This window comes from Xyrauchen texanus, chromosome 27 (assembly GCF_025860055.1).
Source record: "Xyrauchen texanus isolate HMW12.3.18 chromosome 27, RBS_HiC_50CHRs, whole genome shotgun sequence".
NCBI classification, from domain to species: Eukaryota; Metazoa; Chordata; class Actinopteri; order Cypriniformes; family Catostomidae; genus Xyrauchen; species Xyrauchen texanus.
The window spans coordinates 24,558,509-24,577,667 of NC_068302.1; the positions used below are offsets into that span (position 1 = coordinate 24,558,509).

At 38.9% G+C, this 19,159-nt stretch overlaps 2 protein-coding genes across 5 annotated transcripts in view; both read left to right on the forward strand.

The window, feature by feature from the left end:
- Positions 1–7,870, forward strand: part of prex1 (phosphatidylinositol-3,4,5-trisphosphate-dependent Rac exchange factor 1) — a 113,970-nt gene extending 106,100 nt beyond the window's left edge. The window contains exons 34-40 of the mRNA XM_052094518.1: positions 989–1,132; positions 3,438–3,552; positions 3,709–3,769; positions 3,940–4,115; positions 4,358–4,460; positions 4,655–4,722; positions 4,870–7,870. Of these exons, the coding sequence (XP_051950478.1) occupies positions 989–1,132; positions 3,438–3,552; positions 3,709–3,769; positions 3,940–4,115; positions 4,358–4,460; positions 4,655–4,722; positions 4,870–4,912 (710 nt within the window). The 3' untranslated portion in view covers positions 4,913–7,870. The remainder of the gene's footprint in view (positions 1–988; positions 1,133–3,437; positions 3,553–3,708; positions 3,770–3,939; positions 4,116–4,357; positions 4,461–4,654; positions 4,723–4,869) is intronic.
- Positions 7,871–13,851: 5,981 nt separating this feature from the next.
- The window catches only part of kcnq2a (potassium voltage-gated channel, KQT-like subfamily, member 2a), a 46,735-nt gene continuing 41,427 nt past the window's right edge, over positions 13,852–19,159 (forward strand). For all 4 annotated transcript variants that reach the window (XM_052094825.1, XM_052094824.1, XM_052094826.1 and 1 more), the window contains exon 1: positions 13,852–14,147. In XM_052094825.1, the coding sequence (XP_051950785.1) occupies positions 13,852–14,147 (296 nt within the window). The remainder of the gene's footprint in view (positions 14,148–19,159) is intronic.

Genomic DNA, 19,159 nt, shown 5'->3' on the forward strand with positions numbered 1-19,159 from the left:
GATGACATGAGGGTGAGTAAATGATAAGGGTAAGTAAATTATGTGAGAATTTTTGGGTGAACTAACCATTTAATATGCAGAGACAACTACATCCAGTTGGGCAGGCATCCAGACCTGCCCAAAAAAGCAAACTTTGCTAAAACAATAACGTGACTTTGGGGCAGGACTTTTAGTTTGACCGGTCAATGGAAGATGTGAGGAATGTATGGAAAATGTTCATTATTTTCCGGCTCTGTTTAGTGGCACTGAAATTATACACTCCACCTTTTATTAATTTTTAAATAACATCATTTAAATGAAATTATGTAAATGAAATTATGTAACAAGTAGCTCTTACTGGGGTTTAACATATTACTGCCTAGTGAACAAAACAAAAACATAAGCCTTCAAGAGGATTGTATTTCTGGATTGTTAACAAGCTTGATTGACAGAATTGTCAATTTTACACATGTACATTGTGTAAGACTTAAAAAGTTAATGGTTTAAAAATGCATGCTGTAAGTCAAAGTATTACCAAAAATCCCTTTCTTTTATGAATAGAATTACACCCAGGGTCCCTCCCTTTCTCTGATAAAAGCTGTGTGATTCCACTAAAAAGTTACAGCCAAAATTCTCATCCTTTTATAGTTGCACCCCTCTCCACACAAACATACACACACCCTCCAGATGTCCTCATCAGGAATGTCAGCACAGTTAGCAGTGATATGAGAGAAGCTTTATCTAAACTCTTCTGTTTGCTTTGAGTGAATCAGAGGAAGTACTGTGGTTTGTTTTCTGCTGCTAAGGTATTTTATTTACAAGGTCATCAGAGTCCCTCTTTGTGTTGTAGAAAAGTGAACAGCTTGTTCCCTTGGTTCACTCATCTGCAGGGGTTTGTCCTACTGATCCTATTGAGCTAATCACAACTCCCAACTAATTAACCTGACAAGTTTTCGGTGCACCTCGTGTAAAGGGTCTCTCATTGGTCCTCCTCTCCCTGTTTTCTCAGATACATCAGTGCATTACCAGGTGAAAGGCAGTCGGCAGGCCATTAGGGTGACGATGTTCCTGGACAGCTGTCATTTCAGTGAGCTGCCCACAAGATTGCAGAACGGAGGCTCTCTGAAGCTTCAATCAGTCCTCTTCACTAGAGGTGCGAAAATACAAAAGAAATGGGATAAATGACTATTTAAATCCTAAACTGTAGCTATTGTATTAAAGAAAATATACTTTAAATGTGTATCAGCCTCTCTAGTACAAATCAGTCATGGTCGTAAGTTACACAATTAGATCTAATAACAGGCACTTGGTTGCCTTGATGAGTCTTCTTCTCCATCTAGTGGTAGTTAGAGTACACTACAGTTACAGTTGAAGTCAGAAGTTTACATACACTTAGGTTGAAGACATTATAACACATTTTTTAACCACTCCACAGATTTCATATTAGCAAACTATAGTTTAAGCAAGTCGTTTAGGACATTTACTTTGTTCATGAAATGAGTAATTTTTCCAACAATTGTTTACGGTCAGATTGTTTCACTTTTAATTAACTATATAAAAATTCCAGTGGGTCAGAAGTTTGCATACACTAAGTTAACACTGCCTTTAAGCAGCTTGGAAAATTCCAGAAAATTATGTCAAGCTTAATTTAGCTTCTGATTGGCTAATTGGAGTCAGTTGGAGGTGTACCTGTGGATGTATTTTAAGGCCTACTTTCAAACTCAATGCCTCTTTGCTTGACATCATGATAAAATCAATAGAAATCAGCCAATACCTCAGAAAAAAAGAATTGTGGATACTTGGGAGCAATTTCCATATGCCTGAAGGTACCACTTTCATCTGTACAAACAATAGTATGCAAGTATAAACACCATGGGACCATGCAGCCATCATACCACTCAGGAAGGAGATGCATTCTGTCTCTTAGAGATGAACGTAGTTTGGTGCAAAAAGGCAAATCAATCTCAGAACAACAGCAAAGGACCTTTTGAAGATGCTGGAGGAAACAGGTAGACAAGTATCTATATCCACAGTAACACTAGTCCTATATCGACATAAGCTGAAAGGCTGCTCAAGAAGGAAGAAGCCTATGCTCCAAAACTGCAATAAAAAGCCAGAATACAGTTTGAAAGTGCACATGGGAACAAAGATCTTACTTTTTGTAGAAATTTCCTCTGATCTGATGAAACTAAAATGTAACTGTTTGGCCATAATGACCATCATTATGTTTGAAGGAAAAAGGGTGAGGCTTGAAAGCCGAAGAACACCATTCCAACCGTGAAGCATGGGAGTGGCAGCATCATGTTGTGGGGGTGCTTTGCTGCAGGAGGGACTGGTGCACTTCACAAAATAGTTGGCATCATGAGGAAGGAAAATTATGTGGATATTTTGAAGCAACATCTCAAGACATCAGCCAGGAAGGGCCTTCCAAATGGACAATGACCAGAAGTATACCTCAAAAGTTGTGGCAAAATGGCTTAAGGAAAAGGTAACAAGGTTCTAAATTGGAAAGGAGGCGGCGGGAACCGGCTGAATGGTCAAAATAATATTTAATGAAACAAAAAGACACACTACACAATCGCAGACATGGCAGCGGCGTGTGGCTCTCTCGAACTGCTGCATCCTGCTGCACTTATCCTTCTCTTCTGGCCCCGCCTGCCTGCAAGCTTTCCTCCTCCTCTCTAGAGCTGGGGAAGGGGACAAGGGGAGGGGAAAACAAAAAATAAAGAGGAAAGGGCAAGGTGGAGCGACAGTGAGAGAGAGGAGAGAGAGAGAGAAAAAATGTGCTCGCCGGTTCCCTGACATGCCGTCGCCTGGTCCTCGATCACTCCTCCACCCTCTGGCTGACGACAGCCACTCATCCCCGGGCAGACCCCTTATCGATGGAACGTCCCGCCACATTTTGTCTGCCGGGAGGGAGCCCCTCCGCCCCTGGCAGTGACTCCACCACTCCAGGTGGCCGGCAGCAAGCCCCTCCTCCCCTCGTCACAGACAACCGAAGTCAAGGTTTTGGAGTGGCTATCCCAAAGCCCTGACCTCAATACGATTGAAAATTTGTGGGCAGAACTAAAAAAGCATGTGCGAACAAGGAGGCCTGCAAACCTGACTCAGTTACACCAGTTCTGTCTGGAGGAGCCAAAATTCCAGCAACTTTTTGTAAGATGCTTGTGAAAGGCTACCCAAAACATTTGATCCAAGTTAAACAATTTAAAGGCAATACTATTAAATACTAACAAAGTGTATGTAAACTTCTTACCCACTGGAAATGTGATGAAAGAAATAAAAGCTGAAATTAATAATTCTCTCTAAAGTACTATTATTCTGACATTTCACATTCTTAAAATAAAGAAGTAATCCAGAAAAATAAAGCATGTAAACTTCTGACTTCACCTCTATTGGTTAGCATACCTACAGTTGCCAAGCATTACGTTTATCTGCATTTTCATAACCTTCATCAGGGCTGGAGAAACCAGAGGGTGTGTTGTCTCAGGATTTTCTTGGCATGGAAGAGTTTCAACAGCGAACAAATGCTCTGTCACTGGAGAAGGTCAAAGGGTATTATCGCAAACTCAGGTATACTCTCCTCCCATTTGTCATCATTGTAGAATGTGTTCAAATGTATTCATTATGCTGTTAAACTGCAGATTCTATTAAATTTATATAGTACCTTAGAGTTCACATTTTATGTTATGTTAGATATGTTTATATAATATTGTTGTACTTTTTCAGGGCTTTTTATCTGGAGAAATCCAATTCTGATTCAAATTCGACTGCCATGAAAATAGACCAGGTTGGTATAGTGATCATAATCCTGTACATTTGTGCACTGGAATTCTTCTACAAGCCAACAACATCAACTGTGTTATCAAAAATGTAGAAATGAAGTCAAATGTTTGATATACAATCTTCCATGAAATGTTCTGATTTAGTTTAACTCTGTCTCATTTATCCACTCCCCAGCTCCTCCGGCCACTTAACACCCTGGATGACCTCTGTCGGGTCATGCAGACGTATATGAACATTAAACCCGGATCTGCAGGTCAACCCTCTGAAGTCAGTGTTCTGCTGGTCTCCTCCGAGCTCTGTAACCGCCTTGGGGCCTGTCATATCACCATGTGTGCCACTGGGATGCAGAGGTATCTGCAGTAAAATGTTGAATTAATTTTGCTCTAGATCTGATCGTTAGTCTTGAAATCACAGATGTCAATAGCTCTTATTGAATGATGGCTCGAACCACACAGTGCTCAAGTTTCAAGTTTAAGTCGTGTCTCTACTGTAAACTTTTAAATGGGCATTTACTTTTATCTTTTGCTACAAAATATCTCTAGTTTAGGCGCTTCTATTGCAGCCTCTGAATTTTATATTTTGTACTATGCAGGTGCACTTTGACTGTGTCATTAGAGCAGACCATTACTCTGGCCAGAAACCACGGCCTCATGCCTCGCTGTCTCATGCAGACCATGGACATCATGCGCAAACAGGTACAGTTTATGACACTACCATTCAAAAGGTTTAGAACACAAAGACATTTTTGCTTGTATAATTAATTGACGCTTCTGTTCACCAGGGATACATTAAATTAATCAAAAATGAAAATAAAGACATTTATGTGATGACAAATGATTATTTCTATTTAAATAAATGCTGAATTCTTCAAACTTTCTGTTCAAAACAGGGCACCAGAGTGGAGATCTCTGCCAAAAATCTCAGAGTAATGGACCAGATGCCTCCTTCTGCTCCTAGGTATCACTTGCTCTTCGCTGCCCAGTCTTGTTTTAGACCTCAATGAAAATCAAAATTGTCATTCATTGTTTGGTTTTGGTGTTGAATTTATTTCCTTATACAGGATGGACCCTTCTAACAAAATCCTTTTTTTAATTCTCATTGTAGGCTCTTCAGGTTGTGTTTACCACCCTCTGATGGAGATCTTTGAATGAGGTGATGACAGTCTCTCGGGCCTTCTAGATGCTGCGAGATACTGTACCCAGACTGGCTCAAAGAGCTCTTAAACATTGTGAGACCATGCCTCAGCACATCTTAACTTCTGGCCAGTTCACTCAAAGAGGTCTAGCTCAGATCAACACTGAGCCAGAAATGAGAACAGTCCTTCCACCTTTATCTCCTGCTCTGGCAGCTGAGAAATTGCTAATGCTAACTATGCTAATCTTGGCTAGCAGTGTCTGCCCACATTATTGAGTCTCCTTCTAATGGATCTGGTCTGGCATGTCAGAGAATGGTTTAACCAAATCGCTAAATCTGTCTGTGAAAGGCAATATTATCTCTTTGCTTTTGACTGCTATCTTAGTCAAAAAGTAGGTGGGTCAGGTTTGGTCTGTGTATGGAGAGGTTAAGTTCAGATACGTGGTGATTATGTGCAATTACTGTAGCTTAGCATGAGTTTGTCTGCACTGTCATGGAAGGTTGTGTCCTCAAACAGAGATCGGTTGTGTTTCTCTTACATGTATCAGGTATTACAAAAGTACTGAAATCATTCCAGCCTAAATGGACCAGTTTGAGGCTGTTTTAAATATTCATTTTGATCTGTCCTTGTGTTTTGATTCTGTTAAATAACAGTTTTATTATTAAGTTCTTTCAGCTTCCATTAAAGGGTTATAAGGATAGAAATGGGAGGCAGTCAGCTTCTGAAATGACACAAGAATGCCTGTGTACAAAATGCAAAATGATTTCACTGTTATCAAAGTGTTGATATTGAAGACCGAAAAGGTTTATTGATCAACTGGAGAAACCATTTTAATTGTCTTCGTTTATCCCTGGTGTATAGAGCACAAAAAACAAAACAAAAAAAACTGTTCAGTGCATCGGTTTGACAAAGCACAATAATAAAAAAAGCTTGTGTTCTTCATCAATGTTTGTTAAAAGTACTGTACATTGTAGAGAATAGAAGTAAAGCAAAGGGATCATTGAAGAATGAATAGATATAGTAGCATTTTGAAGTTGTTTTTTGTTTTTTATCAAGGAAATATATATATGTATATGTATCAGAGGGATAAGCATACTGTATTCTCTTTAACAGTAGTGCTATAATATAAAGAGTATTAATAATGTTAAAACAAACAAATATAATATTGTACATCTTTCATTTTGTATACTTGGTGTATATTGGAGTAGGAAATTTGATTGTGCTTTTGCACAATATATTTACATTTCTAATGTTCTAATTCTATGTGGTCAGTAACCGAGAAGGCCTGAAAATGTAACCGTGTACCTAGATTAATTTCTGCTAGTTACGGTAGTATGTACAATATATATGGTTAGCTTTTGTAACAAGCAATAGTCTGCAAACGTTTCTCTTCATTAATGTTAACAGGCATAATTTATTTACTCAGATCTGTCACATTATAAAGAATGAAACAGATTTGAGTAAATATAAGGTCACAATATGCATGTTGTCATCACAAAAGCTTCATGTAATTATGTAATTCAGATATTTATCTTGATTGTATTGTAGTTTAGCCCATTAAAGTCACTGTCTGTTACATATCAGCATGGAAGAAGTCATTGCAACTTAAGATCATGTTGTAGTTTTACATATGATAATGGAAAAATATTTTTGAAAAATAATACTTGAATTTATGCTAATTGTGTGTTCTTTCTCCTCAACTGTCTACCCATCTTGAAGGCTAGTGCTGGTAATACACAGAATAATAATTAATTGTTTTTGTTTGGTCCCCAAATTAAAACATGTTTAAACTGGAAACTGTTACTTGCTTCAACAGAATCTGTGCACTGTGTATTGTATGTTTTGAAGGTCCTAGTTGTTGCTTGTTGCATACAGTGCTTTATGATGTCCACTTGAAAGCTATAATTCCTGTATGTAAAACCTAAATGTAGTAAAACCCAAAGAGAGCATTAGCACGTTCCTATTACTGTATATTAAACTCAGGTTTCTGCATCATTTTGGATTTTCCTTTTAAAAGGTGTTATTGCATAATTTAACATTACTAATCAGTCAATTGAAATGTATGCATGCATTATTTTGTACCTTATAATGTTGACCTGTTTTTCAGTGATGTTTTAAGTTTATATTTCCAATCTTTGCAACTTTCTGTCTTTTTAGTTCAAAGAGTAGCAGATTCAATGGTGCTGACAAATCAATCCTTTCTTTTGGGAACCTTAAAGGTTTTTTTTTTTTTTTTTTTTACAGTTTCAAAATCATTTCTTAATCTCACATATTCTTACCCATTGTTCTCGTTAAGAGTAGTTTAAACAATAACTCACTTTTCAAGTGAAGGGATAGTGAACTTAATCTATGTTTGCTTTAATTTAACTGTCATAGTTTATAATGTTTGACTATGAGGTCTCTCTACTGTATGTCCTTCTAAACACCATTGCATAACTGCATAATGAATACTTTAAATGGCTCTTTACATTTTCCTGCTGGTATCGTCAGTATATATCCATGTTTTTAATCTGTTATTCAATTAAAACTGATGTATAATGTCCTCTCTCTGAGGTTGTTATGTTAACCACTTGTCTTTATAAAGATCCTCCTAGAGTGCACCTTCAGTTACTGTAGATCTGATGACCTGTAGCAAGAACAGGAAATCCAGGGGCCTGGAGCCTCAGTAAAGATTGTAAAATAGTCTTGTAGCCCAAAGCTCAATGTGCTTCCCTTCTGTGTAGATTAAGCAGTCCCACAAAAACAGTGGTCATTTTATAGCACTTGTCAGTTTGACTGGAGTAAACCACAGACCTCTTTATGAAGCTCTGTTAGATTTGTCTCTGTGCTGTATTGAATGCATTGCTAATATCAAACAAACAAAATAAAAGAAAAACTGTTTATACCGTTTCTGATCGGTCATTGGTAGAAATCACTGCATGCAACAGCACAGGAAGTGTTACAGCAAAAACTGGTATGTATACTATGTATAAGAGAACATTTAAGAAAGCTTTAATAACACTGAGACACTTTCTGATACCCTGCTTGCATTGTTTCAGCAAATCCATTTCAATTTGAAACCCTTGTGTTGTGTTTGTTTGTGCTAACACCTTTTGTGTTCCCTGGTCAAATGACTGGCCAATTAAGGTTGTTAATAAATATCTCATATTACATATATTATCCCAATATATTGCATTAGATCTTTTTGTCAACTTCCTATTTAGTTATATTTTGTACTTCTTTTTTTGAGCACGCACACACACATATTAACAAACATTTATTGATGGAGGGATTCAGTGAACTGAGCTTATACCAGTTTAGTGGGGGGTGCTCCCTGTTGAAAAAAAAATTATATTTCCGTATGTAAGAAATTAATAACCACTTGCTTTATCTATACAAAACGGGTGTAATTTTAAAGCTTAAACTCTGGGCTATACTATGCATATATCTAATCTTCCCAATTATTAAAAAATGGTTTTTAATTTGCTGACAAATTAGAACTGTTTTGTTCTCATAATTTGCCATTATTTTGTCACAATAATTATATTTAGAGTTGGTAAAAACATAAAAAAAATTTAGCCATGTGTTGTGTGAGTATTAGTGTATGAAATTCCAACTGCCACACATAAATATAATAAACAGGTGTGTCTTTTTGTTTTACGTTTTTCCTTATTCCTGAAACATATGATGTAACCTAGGCACAGACATTGTAACTTACAGCAGACTATCCTGACTCAAACGAGCCCAAACAAAACATAATATGATATGTAGTTCTTGAAATATTCCTCAAAGTGTGCACATGATGAAAAGAAGATGCACAAAAGGGCACTCTACATGCATTGTGTGTGCGTGTGCACATGTCTGAGGATTTTGTGTGTGCTAAAATACATTTGCATATGTGCTCATCTAAAGTTCTGGGATGTCCTGAACACTTAATATTTCTGTATTTTCACTATTTTACAACTAAGGAGATTGCTGAAATCACTGGAATTGGGTTAAGAACTGTCCAACACAAAAATGATAGTGGTGCACCATCAGCTTCGCAGAAGAAATGTGGTCGGAAAAACATCTTGAATGATTGTGATCGGAGATCACTTAAAAGCTTGAAGTCACATCATAAAAAATAAACAGTAGAACTCACGGTTATGTGTAATAGTGAAAGTAAGAGCATTTCCAAACACACAGTGCGACGAGAACTTACAGGATTGGGACTAAACAGCTGTGTGGCCACAAGAATGCCACTTGTTAGTGAGGCTAATCAGAAAAAACAACTTCAGTTTGCAAAGGAGCATAAAGTTTGGACTGTGGAGCAATGAAAAAAGGTCACGTGGTCTGATGAGTTCAGATTTATCCTATTCCAAAGCAATGGGCACATCATGGTAAGAAGGGAAGAGCATGAAGCGATGCACACGTTATGCGTAGTGCCCACTCTACAATCATCTGGAGGCAGTGGTGTAGTAGTGACTGAAGAGGTTGGCATACTGTCATTCTATTGAGGCTAGCTCTGAGTCATCTCTTATAATGCCTAATAAGGTTGGAGTACACCTGGCAAGGGATCTGAGACCATTCCTCCATACAGAATCTCTACAGATCCTTCAAATTCTATGTTGGTGGACTCTCCTCTTCAGTTCACCCCACAAAGTTTCAATGGGGTTCAGGTCAGGGGACTGGGATGGCCATGGCAGAACCTTGATTTTGTGGTCAGTGAATAATTTTTGTGTTGATTTTGATGTTTTTATTGTCCTGCTGGATGTTCCAACCAGGGCCCATTGTAAGCTTTCTGGCAGAGGCAGCCATGTTTAGATTTTTGTAATCTGTTGTATATGATAGAGTCCATGATGCCATGTATCTGAACCAGATGCAAAAAAACAGCCCCACAACATTAAAGATGCAGCACCGCATTTAATCATTGGCATTGGATATTTCATCTCCGTGTGCGCTATTTTTGCTAAAAAAAAGCTATTTTTGTTTGTTTTCTCTGACCATAGAACCCGGTCGCATTTGAAGTTCCAGTAGTGTCTGGCTAACTGAAGACGCTTGAGTTTGTTGTTGGAGGAGAGCAGAGACTTTATTTCTTGAAACCCTCCCAAACAACTTGTGGTGATGTAGGCGATGTCTGTTTTTTTTTTTTTTCTTTTTTTTTGGAGATTCTTTGGCCACTTGTACCATCTTCCTCACTCTGCGTGAGGACAATATAGACACACGGCCATTTCCAAGCCGATTCTTAAGATTTCCAGTTGATTGGAACTTGTTAATTATTACCCTGATGGTTGAAAATGGTATTTTCAATGCTTTGGCTATTTTCTTATAGCCACTTACCATTTTGTGAAGCTCAACAACCTTTTGCAGCACATCAGAACTATATTCTTTAGTCTAACCACTGTGATTGATGATTAAGGGTATTTGGCCTGTGTGTTACCTCATATGTGTACGCCTGTGAAACAGGAAGTCATGGCTGAACAATTTCATGTTGCTAGTCGCCCAGGTGTTCTACAAAATATAAAATATGAATGGGCATATACTTATAGAAATTCTAAGGGGGCCAATAATTGTGACCAACATATTTTTGAGAAAAATATTTATTTAATAATGAGATATTTCCCCTCTTTCAATTGTTCTACTTCAATTAAAGGATATATTTTTGTGAATGTTTTAAATGAAAGATCAAAAGGATAAACAATGGCAATTTTTTTTCACAGCCTTCTTTGCTCATATTCACCAAGGATGCCAATATTTTTGGCCACAACTGTATATTACCTTATTCATAATAAAATGTTAAGCATTGTATAGGTAATGACTAATGAGTTTAGTAATTGCGAATTGTCATTGGGTTTAGAAGAAATGTTGGATCTGCCGATGATACACAAAACACACAAAATTCACAACTCTCCTAAGTAGCAGAATGTATTAATGAAATCAAAGATTGGATGGCCACAAATGTCCTTCTATTCACTTCCGACAAAACAGAAGTACCAATGATTGGACCAAAAACCTCTAAAAGTAAGCCGCTAAAGTTTCATTTGACTCTCGATGGATGTACTGTTACATCATCTTCAACCGTGAAGAACGTATGTGTTATATTTGATTCCAAACTGTCCTTTGAAAATCAAAGTTCCAATGTTTGTAGAACAGCATTCTTCCACCTCAGAAATATTGCTAAATTACGACACATGATCTCTGTGGACAAAAAGGAATTAATGCATTCATGTCCTCAATAAATTATTATTGTAATGAATTACTGGGAGGATGTCCAGCAAGATCAATAAATAAACTTAAATTGGTTCAAAAAGCAGCTGCCAGAGTGCTGACTACAACCAAGAAATATGATTTTATCATCATTACATTGGCTACCTGTTAAATTTCATATTAATTTAAAATGTTGTTAGCTACATACAAAGCTTTAAATGGTCTAGCTCCACAGTACTTAAGTGAACTTCTAGCACACTATATTCCATCACGATCAAAACAAGCACGGTTGCAGTGACACTCAGTATTTTCCCAAAGTTTAATAGCATAATCACAATTCAGTCGACTGTGCTGCAGCATCACCTCAGTATAATTAAACGTTATGGGACAAAAGTCTGCTTACTGATCTGGTGGCCTACGTATCATAACTAATTTTAGGTGGGCATACGCAAAATAATTTGAAATATAAGTGGGCATACGGCATATGCCTATATATGCCCTAGACTACACTACTGCTCTGGAGGCAGTGTTATGATCTGGGGTTGCTTCAATTGGTCAGGTCTAGGTTCAGCAACATTATGCAGCAATAAAATGAATTCAGTTGACTACCTGAATGTACTGAATGACCAGGTTATTCCATCAATGGATTTTTTTCTTCCCGGACAGCACAGGCATATTCCAGGTCGACAAAGTCAGATTAATTGTTGGGCTTAAATTATGAAAGTGTGGTTCAGGGAGCACGAGGAATCATTTTCACACATGAATTGGCCACCACAGAGTCCTGACCTTAACCCCATTGAAGGTCTTTGGGATGTGCTGGAGAAGACTTTACGGAGTGGCTCTCCTGTTATCAATACAAGATCTTGGCCAAAAATGTATGCAACTCTGGAGGGAAATAAACGTTGTGATGTGCATAAAGTTGTCAAATCAATGCCATGACAAATGCACAACCTCAGCAAAGCTAAAGTGGTCCAACAAAATATTAGAGCATGTAACTTTTGTTTTTTTAATGCCAGGCAGTATATAATCCATTCATTTCAAATCAAGTCAAGTGGTTTTTATTGTCGTTTCAACCATATACAGTTAGTACAGTACACAGCAAAACGAGACAACGTTCCTCCAGGACCATGGTGCTACATAAAAACAACAAAGGACCAACACAGGACCACATGAGACAACACAACGAAATAAAATACCTATATAAAATACCTATATATACCTATATAGTGCACGTGCAAACATGTGCAAAGTACGGGACAGTACAACAAATTACTGACAATGAACAGGGCAATAGACAGTGCAGAGCCGACCAGTACTCAGTAGTGCAAAAAGATGACAGTTTCTAAAAACGTAAACATAACATACTATGAGATAGTGTTCTATGCACATAGCAGTTATTGAGGTAGCAGACAGTTATAAAGTGACAGTAGTAAAGTGCAACTCAGGACACTTGTGTGTGTGTGTGTGTGTCAAACCAGTCTCTGAGTATTGAGAAGTCTGATGGCTTGGGGGAAGAAGCTGTTACACAGTCTGGCCGTGAGGGCCCGAATGCTTCGGTACCTCTTGCCAGACGGCAGGAGGGTAAAGAGTTTGTGTGAGGGGTGTGTAGTGTCGTCCACAATGCTGGTTGCTTTGCGGATACAGTGTTTTTTGTAAATGTCTTTGATGGAGGGAAGAGAGACCCCAGTGATCTTCTCAGCTGTCCTCACTATCCTCTGCAGGGCTTTGCGGTCCGAAACGGTGCAAGTCCCAAACCAGGCAGTGATGCAGCTGCTCAGGATGCTCTCAATAGTCCCTCTATAGAATGTAGTGAGGATGGGGGTTGGGAGATGTGCTTTCCTCAGCCTTCGAAGAAAGTAAAGTCATTTCCAGTGGCTGGTCATTTTTGACCAGGAACAAAACAGGTGTAACAAGTGAAATAAAACCAATGGAATGTAAAGAAAATGGTCCAGATTGTTTTGTGTTTTCAGATACGATATGTAAACAAAGTCAAGGAAAAAAAGTCTTCCAAATCAAAATGACTGGAACACAACATAGGGGTTAAAGAAATATTACAGGCTCAATACAAGTTAAGCTCTATTGACAGCATTTGTGGCATCTTATTGATTACCACAAAAAAATATGTTCAACTCGTCTGTCCTTTTCTTAAAATAAAATAAATATTTTTTGGAGGGTTTGAAGACATAAATATGATGCACATTTGAAGATGTGACTTAAAAGCATATAGGCTACATTAATTCTTCTGTTAAAATGTGTGCTATTTGAGCTGTAAAATTGGCTATAACTTTACACAGAAAAGGTTAGTAAGCGATTCTATCACACTAAAACCATGTTAACACGCATATAGTTTCATGTGGCTATACTTCTGAAATAATGAGTATTTTAACGCTTACGGATTGGCTCCATTCACTTCCATTGCAAGTACCTTACTGGAACCTTGATTTTTTTCTTTCTTATTTTTAAAGGAAAAGGAGGGACAAGTCACAATTAATGTTTGTGCTAATCAACATGATGCCACAAATGCTGTCGATTGAGCTTAACTTGTATTGAACCTGAAATATCCCTTTAATTAACTAATGATTTAAAGAACGTTTCTAATTATTTCCAACTTGTAACAATATCCTCTGATTCCTGAGGGCTCATTTAAGATAAAGGACTACCCATTGCAGTTTCGCTTTAGCGTTTCAATTGGCTTTTAGTACGAGACCACCGCAATACAGAACACACCCCGGTTCGGCAATGTCTGCCCACTTTATACACTCGCTTGGATCTCTCAAACAGTAACGATGGTGAAAAAAGCGGCCAACGGTGAAGTTTATCTCCTCTCGGCAGGGGAGAAGAAACTTAAAGTCGGTTTTGTGGGACTGGACTCCGGGGCTGTGGAGACGAGCCGAGACGGGGCATTTCTTATCGCCGGTTCCGAGAACATAAACCGAGGCAGCATCCTGTACAGACCGCGGTCCAGCATCTCCAGGGGGAGCAAAGCTCGCAAAAGAAACGCACGCTATCGCAGACTACAAAATTTCCTTTACAATGCGTTGGAAAGACCCCGTGGCCTGGCGTTCGTTTACCACGCTTATGTGTGAGTATTTGTTCCATGAATCGCATTATTGTGTAATCAGAAGTGGGAATCATCCACCATTCCACCCTATAGATGTAGATGCTGCTGTACTGCTACGCCCAGAATGCTGAAAGTTTGAGATGTAGTCGGCCTGCCTGCAGCTTTGGTCGCAGAATGTGCTTGCGTCTCCCAAGCAGTGGGATTTTTTTTAATAAAACTTTTGTTTTCTAAAGCTAGATTAATTAATGTAAAAGAAACATGTAGTCTGTTTACAATAGGCTAACTGTTAATTGTATTAGACTCAAATTACTTATGCAACAAATTGAATTCTGAGCTGTGCATGTTAATAAATAGGCGATTACCTGAAACGATGTACGTTTTCCCCAGACTATAAATCAGCCTTGCTGTATAGCGAATCTGCAGAATTAGGGGCCGTTCACACCGAACGCGTCCTTGTGCAGCGAAACGTTTTAAAAGTTGAGGTTCTAGCAGATGCTTTTTATAGAATAATGGTAGATGCTGTTTGCACTCTTGTGCAAATAATGGCAAATACTATTTGCACCCCTATTTAAATACTAAATGTATAGGGGCATCACTTCAACGAGTTTATTGTTTTATTTAGAGTCCCACAGACACACTACACCTATCCCTTAACCTAAACCTAACCTTCCTTTACAAAACCAACCATGGTCTTACAACAGTAACCATGGTATCACCATGGCATTTTGTAGTAAAATCATAGTAACCACAAAATTAAACATGGTTACTATATAAATACCATATTACTGTAGTAACAACATCATTGTAAATTGCATCAAATCTATGGTTTCTGGCAAAAAGCACAAAAGAACTATAGTAAAACTACCTTTAGATTCATTTTTATGTATTATTATAATAAGAAGTAATAAAGAAAATATTAAGGGTGGAGACAGGAAACAGAATGGGAAATAGAGTGTGACAGATGCAGAATCTAACCCAGGCCAAAAAGGCACAGATTCACCACCGTTACGCCCCACGCCACTGAAACGAATCTCTCAAAGAAGTTTGTCGTAAATTTGGATGTTTCCTGAAAACATTCTTGCGCTAAAAAAGCTAGATGCAGCGCAACAAATATAACAGAACGCAGGTGTCTCGAGGCATGCTTTTAGAACTTGACATTCTTTTGACACTGACGTTGACTTTACCTGACACGGCATCTAAAAAACACGACGTGCTAAAAAAAAAAAGCGAGACTCATCAAAACGGTCAAAGACATCCATATAGTGCATGGTTTACATAGAAAAACAATTATAAAAAAGTACAGATGGATGCAAAAAGGAGTTCAGTGTGAATGGCCCCTCTTTAGGCAGTGGTTTCAGTACCGGTCAGCTCCTGTACCGCTCGTGTTTGCTCTACACTGCTTGCAAACATGGAAACTAATTAGTCTTGCTTGTTGCTTGCAAGAGGAAACCCGAGCCAGTGTTTCATGGCCATGGTCAGTTTACGACAGAGGCATGAGTCATAAGAAGGTCTTCTGAACTGCTATAATAATGTATTATATGATGATATTTAGCTAGGATAAGCCAATTTGACATGTGTTAGTGTCTGTGTGCTGGTTATCTGTTTAACTAAGACTACCAATATGCTCAAAAAGCATAGCATGGCAGGTAAAGTATGTTAGCATGGTTCTGTAGGTAGCAACAGAGGTACAAGGGTAATTTGGTTAATGTTACTATATTGTTTACATCTTTCTTTTTTCTTTCTCTAAATTATTCAGGTTGTTGGCCCTACTTTGAATTCTTATGGGGGTTTGTGCATTTTGGCCCGCATCTATTTTCACCAGGTTTATTCTGCTGTGCTTTGTTAGATAGGTGATTCACAGAGAGGAGATTGGGCCATACAGTCCCAAGGCGACCTGAAGCATGACATCACTTCTGTAGCCTTTTAGAAACAGAAAGGAGGAGGAGAGATTTCACTAGGGTGCTCCATTACCTCAGATGTCTTTGAAATCTATTCATCTCTTATGAAGGCTAAAAACCAATCTGTCATAATGCAGCATTATTACCACATATCATGAATGCTGTAATGTGAGCCTTCTAACCTGATTGGTCTCCTTCTGGGTGGCTGTAATTGTCTTTGTCTGTTCTGCTTGCCATGTAACTCTCCTTCAAGACTTGCAGTTCAGCCAAAGATATGAATTTCAGTTTCTAAAGGTAAATTATTTATACAGTCACCAGCCTTATTTTACTTTGTCTAGGCAATACACACACATGCACACATACTCTCAGTGGAGTGCAGCGTGCTGACTTTGCCCTCTTACTCTTAGTGTTTTTTTCTCTCATTCAAAAGCATTAAATGCAGTGCTAGCACTTTGCATGTTTTACATACTCAGCTAAGCCTTTATTTCTGTGGCTTAAGAAAAGGTGTACAAGGAGATATTTAGAAGTGGTCAATGTGGTGTCTGATGTAGGTATGAATTCCCCTGTTTTGTTATGTTTGTGTGTATTCATGAGGGTATTTGTGAGTTTAGGCTCTAGATACACATTTTTATGCAACTGCATTTTACTATTTAATAAAAGCATACAATTATTAGCAGCTAATGCAAAGAAGACTAAGAATAAAAGATCTTAGTGAAAGTAGAAGACTTAAGCTTAATTATCTGTCATTATGTGTATTCTTCCAGTACTAAATAACAACATTAGGTTATCCTGTATTGAATGACACTGATGTAGACATTTGGATCATATTTTAAAAACAATGCAAATGACAAATTATTATAACATGTTGCACTTTTCCCGTATGCTCATACGAGGGAACGATCTTGAATGAATTAAACTTTGGTGCATATGTATGGACCAGAACAACATAGAGACTTAGCAATCACCCATAACACCCTAGCAACTACCTATCAATATATACTAATGCCCTGACAACCATCCACAAGACCACAACCAGGGACTATTTAGCAGAGATGGGCCACTTCTGTTAAAATGAATGGGAGAAATTGGAACGCCCAATGGTCAACGGATGTAGTAAAGGAAGTCCCGCTGTAATGGGGTAAAAGGGAAAGAAGGCTAGAACCGGCTTGACAATATTAATAATAATTTAATGATTTACTTAAAGCAAAAGACATACTACTCAAACGCATACAGGGCAGCTGCCTATAGCTCTCTCTCCCGAACTGCCGCCTCCGGTTGCCTTTATCCCTCTTGTAGGCTTGATTAGCCTGATTAGGGGCCGGGTGTGCATCATCACGGCCCAGCCCCGCCCTCCTCCTTGCCCCACTCTTCCCTCCTATTCTTCAGGCCAGGGTTCCCATGGCATACGCCTTCCCAGACATGAGAGGGAGGGAAAAAAAGAGAGGGAAAGGCCAAGATAAAAAAACTTACTCGCAGGTTCTCTGATACGCAGTAGCCTGGTCCTCGGTCACTCCTCCACCCTCTAGTGGATGACAGTCGCTCCTCCCCGGGTGGATCAAAGGCAGTCCTCTGGCCCCTGGTGGACGGAATGCCCAGCCAAGTTTTGGTGGATGGTATGGGTCTCCTCCGCCCCTGGCAGCGGTTCTCCTCTCCAGGCGGTCGGTAGTGAGCCCTTCCTCCCCTCGTGGTCGGTGGTTGTTCCTCCGCATTGAGGCGGCCGGGCTCCTTAGTCCCCCGGCGGATGGCCACGGCTGCTCCTTTGAGGTGGATGGTAGTAGTGAGGACTCTATTATGGCGCATCCCTCTTCCTTCCCGGATTTTGCCACTAATGTAACAGGGTAAAAGGGAAAGGAGGAGGCAAGAACCAGCTTGACAATATAAACAATAATTTAATGATTAATTTAAAGCAAAAGACATACAGCACAAATGCATAAAGTGCAGCTGCCTATAGCGCTCTCTCTCCCGAACTGCTGCCTCCGGTCGCCTTTATCCCTCTTGTGGGCTTGATTAGCCTGATTAGGGGCCAGGCATGCAGCATCACGGCCCGTCCCCACCCTCCTCCTTGCCACACCCACCTTACCGTTAAAAGAGCCATTATCCTTTTAGATACAGACATTGCCTGTCAATCAAATCAAGAACGGCATGCACATTAGCTATACAGGCTGGAAAAATTTACTTTTTTAGCATAATCTGAGATAAATAAGAACAATTTATGATACCAGTGTTGTCAGATTTTACTGCTGATTTAATTATGTTCTTTGATCATAATCTTGACCCACAGTTTTTGAAATTCCGTTCTTTCCCCATTCAAGTAGATAGGAGCTGCACTTGTATGCTGCTTGTTTACATAGCAAAATAGCTGCCCAAGGATGTTCCAAAGATGCCCGCTGAGTTGAATGACTTGCTAAAAAGACTTTGTCCACAACCTCCTAGCATAGGTGGGGATTTTTGCATGGACAAGCAACTCAAGCAACAGAAAATGCAAAATTGTAGTTGATAAATGCCATTTAGTACATGATGTGTGAAATCCTGAGAGATGTGCCCCAATATGACACCTAATAACAAATCATTGCCTGTCTTTGGTTCATCGCAGCTAGGCTGGGTGTGGAGGAATTGTCCTAATGCAGTGAATGAGGTAAATCGATCACTCCGTTGCCCTATTCATTGCTGAGTCAAAGAATGTGTCCTTGCTGTCTCTCTACTTGACAGACTTGTATAGTCTTCTCCGCCTACCAATTTCCAGAATAATCTGTTGCCATTGCCAATATTGAGAGCAGTTACCAGTCTGAGAGGAAAAAAACATGGTTTCAATGTTGGTTTATTTTCTATTTCTATTATAATTCTATTTCACTAATATCTTGCAGATGCATGCAATAAAGCATACAGCCATGCAATCTCCTTAGACAAACATTTTTAGAAGAATGGGGTATACCTTTTCTTTTCTGGCATGAAAATGCCCCTCTGTAAAAAAAAAAAAAAAAAGTGAGGTTGACTGAGTCTGTTCTGGATGAACTTGACTGGTCTGCACAAAACACAGATCTAAAGTCCACTGAATACCTTTGGAATTCATTGAAATGCTTACTGTGAGTCAGTCCTCATCAGACAGAATCTGTGCATGCAGAACTCAAGAATGAT